At 33.7% G+C, this 2,500-nt stretch overlaps 1 protein-coding gene across 1 annotated transcript in view; it reads right to left on the reverse strand.

The window, feature by feature from the left end:
* Positions 1-2,147, reverse strand: part of LOC122256016 (glutamate receptor ionotropic, delta-1-like) — an 8,011-nt gene extending 5,864 nt beyond the window's left edge. Inside the window, exons 1-4 of the mRNA XM_086543727.1 lie at positions 2,081-2,147; positions 1,556-1,686; positions 406-519; positions 1-96 (exon numbers count right to left, since the gene is read on the reverse strand). The exon at positions 1-96 is cut by the window's left edge and continues 149 nt beyond it. Of these exons, the coding sequence (XP_086399853.1) occupies positions 1-96; positions 406-519; positions 1,556-1,686; positions 2,081-2,147 (408 nt within the window). The remainder of the gene's footprint in view (positions 97-405; positions 520-1,555; positions 1,687-2,080) is intronic.
* Between the last annotated feature and the right edge of the window lie 353 nt (positions 2,148-2,500).

The raw sequence follows: 2,500 nt of genomic DNA on the forward strand, positions 1-2,500 counted from the left end.
GTCAGCCACGTCGGCGAAGGAGGCGAGGAAGAGGAGGTCGTGGCTCGCCACAACCACCGTCGATCTCCACGACTTTTTCTGGATCTTTGGAGCATATATATATATATATATATATATATATATATATATATATATATATTATATATATATTATATATATATATATATATATATAAGTATGTGTGTATATATGTATGTATACATATATAAACATACATGCACACACACACACACACACATACACACATACTCTCATTTGCACGTATGTCTTTAAACACATATGAATACCCTTACATATTTTGAACAGGCACACGCATATTTAAAGCATAAACATAACCGCATGCATGCACGTACGCCCCCCCCCCACCCCCACCCACCCCCACAGACACACGGACATAGAGCTCACCTGACGTCCTGTCTCGACAACTTTAGACAAACTCTTTTTGGTCTTGTTAACGCTCAGGTCTTCTTCCACAGAGAGGACAGTAACACCTCCGGGAGCTCCTCGTTCCCCCAGATCCTAAAGAGAGGAATAGAAACTGTATTCAGAAGGAATAAATGGCATGGTAAAGGGAAGCTGAAAGAGGTAAAGAAAAGAGAATAGAGGACCGAGACAACAAAGGGAAATCTAAGCAGGCGAGGACAGAAATGAAAGGAAAATGAGCAGGTGGAGACACGGGAAAGAAGAAGAAAAGCCAAATAATAAAAAAAAATATTATTCAATAAAATGATTAGATGAACAAGCGAAAAAAGAAGTTGCAAGGAAAAGCGAAGAGGAGAAGACAAATATAGGAAGAAACAAAGACACAAGAAGATAGAAGAAGCAAAGATAACTAAGCAAGCGAAGAAAAATTTAGAAAAAGAGAGATATAAAAAAAAACAAAAGTAAACAAGCAAGAGTAAACAGGAAACAAAGAAAATAGATATAAAAGAAAAAGCAAGACATAAAGAAAAAAATAGAAAGAAAATAAAAAATATCTTTTTTTTCTTTCTCCATTATTGCTGAAACCTCGTATCACTTTTTCTTCGCTAATAATTTTACATGTATATTAGAAGACACTACGGAAAAAAAAAACAATACTACAGGGCACTAAGCCCGTAAAATACTATATCAACAGAAGTAGAATAAAAAAACTATAAAACTAGGCAGGAAAAAAGAAAGCTAAGAAAAACGGAGTTGGGAAAAAGGTACAAACACAGAGATGCAGACGGAATCGATTCCTTGATTTATTTAAAGAATATTTAGTCACATGTCGTCTAACCCGGTATTCTTTTATATGATACTTTTAAAAAATACTTTGACTTTGGTTTATTTGCGTGAGGCATTTGTTGAAACTTCGTATCACTTTTTCTTCGCTTATCATTTTACAATGTATATCAGAAGTCACTACGAAAAAAAAAACAATACTACAGGGCACCAAGCGCGTAAAATACTATATCAAAAGAAAGACAATTAACTTCACAAACGAAAAAAAAACAACTAACAAACATTATCAATTAACAAAGCACAAACAAACAAACAAAAAATAAAAACGACTCCCAAATATATAATATACCTTTGTCAAGGAGATGGACAAGGCGCTGCCATCTGTGACAATGATGACGGAACTCTGGGGTTGTGACGCTCCCTCTAGCACGGCGCTCACTGCCCTGCTCACTTCCGTTGCGGAGTTGCGACTCTTCCACACTTGAACCGCGTGTATATATGTAAATATATGAAATGTGTGTATATAGACATACATACATACATACATATATATATATATATATAATATATATATATATATATATATATATATATATATATATATATATATATATATATATATATATTTACATGTGTGTATGTGTGTGTGTGTGTTGGTATGTATAGATGCATATATCTATGTATGTAAATATGTATACAAATGTTTTTTACGTGTGTTAAAATCAATAACCGAAATTTTTGTAACATATAAATTTGAATTACAGTTAACTATACATTTCAAATCACTAACTTGTCAGCGTACCTACACAAGAGCAATCTTTTTGACACTTTTACATCAGTACAAATATAAAGATGAACAAATGAAATATCTCACCTGCTGGGGTGTTTGAGGCATGAGAAACGGCTGCAATAAAGACCAACCAGACTGCAACTTCCTTCATCCAACTTAATCGTTCACATGCTAAGGACAAAAAAAAAGAAAAAAAAGAAAAGAAAATTACTTACGATAGAAACGTTTAGCGAAGCGTTAGATCCTCTTCATTAAGAATTGACATTTCTTCTAGCAAATCAACTCTTCTTTTTCATTGACCTTTTTGGGGGGATACCGGAGCCGAAGTGAAAGTTCTATGATTATTCTAAAGTCCTTTTCAAACAAGCTAAGGAAAATTGGGACAGGTTGCAACATATAGCCATTTTTAATAAAGAAACATTGTGTATATATCATTACAGTTTAAAAAGATCATTAACGCAAAACAAAGAGGTTTTTACACAGGAACGATGTGGCACGATTTTG

The sequence above is a fragment of the Penaeus japonicus genome, unplaced genomic scaffold (assembly GCF_977035675.1).
Source record: "Penaeus japonicus unplaced genomic scaffold, GWHDUDI00000001_assembly GWHDUDI00000014, whole genome shotgun sequence".
Lineage (NCBI taxonomy): Eukaryota > Metazoa > Arthropoda > Malacostraca > Decapoda > Penaeidae > Penaeus > Penaeus japonicus.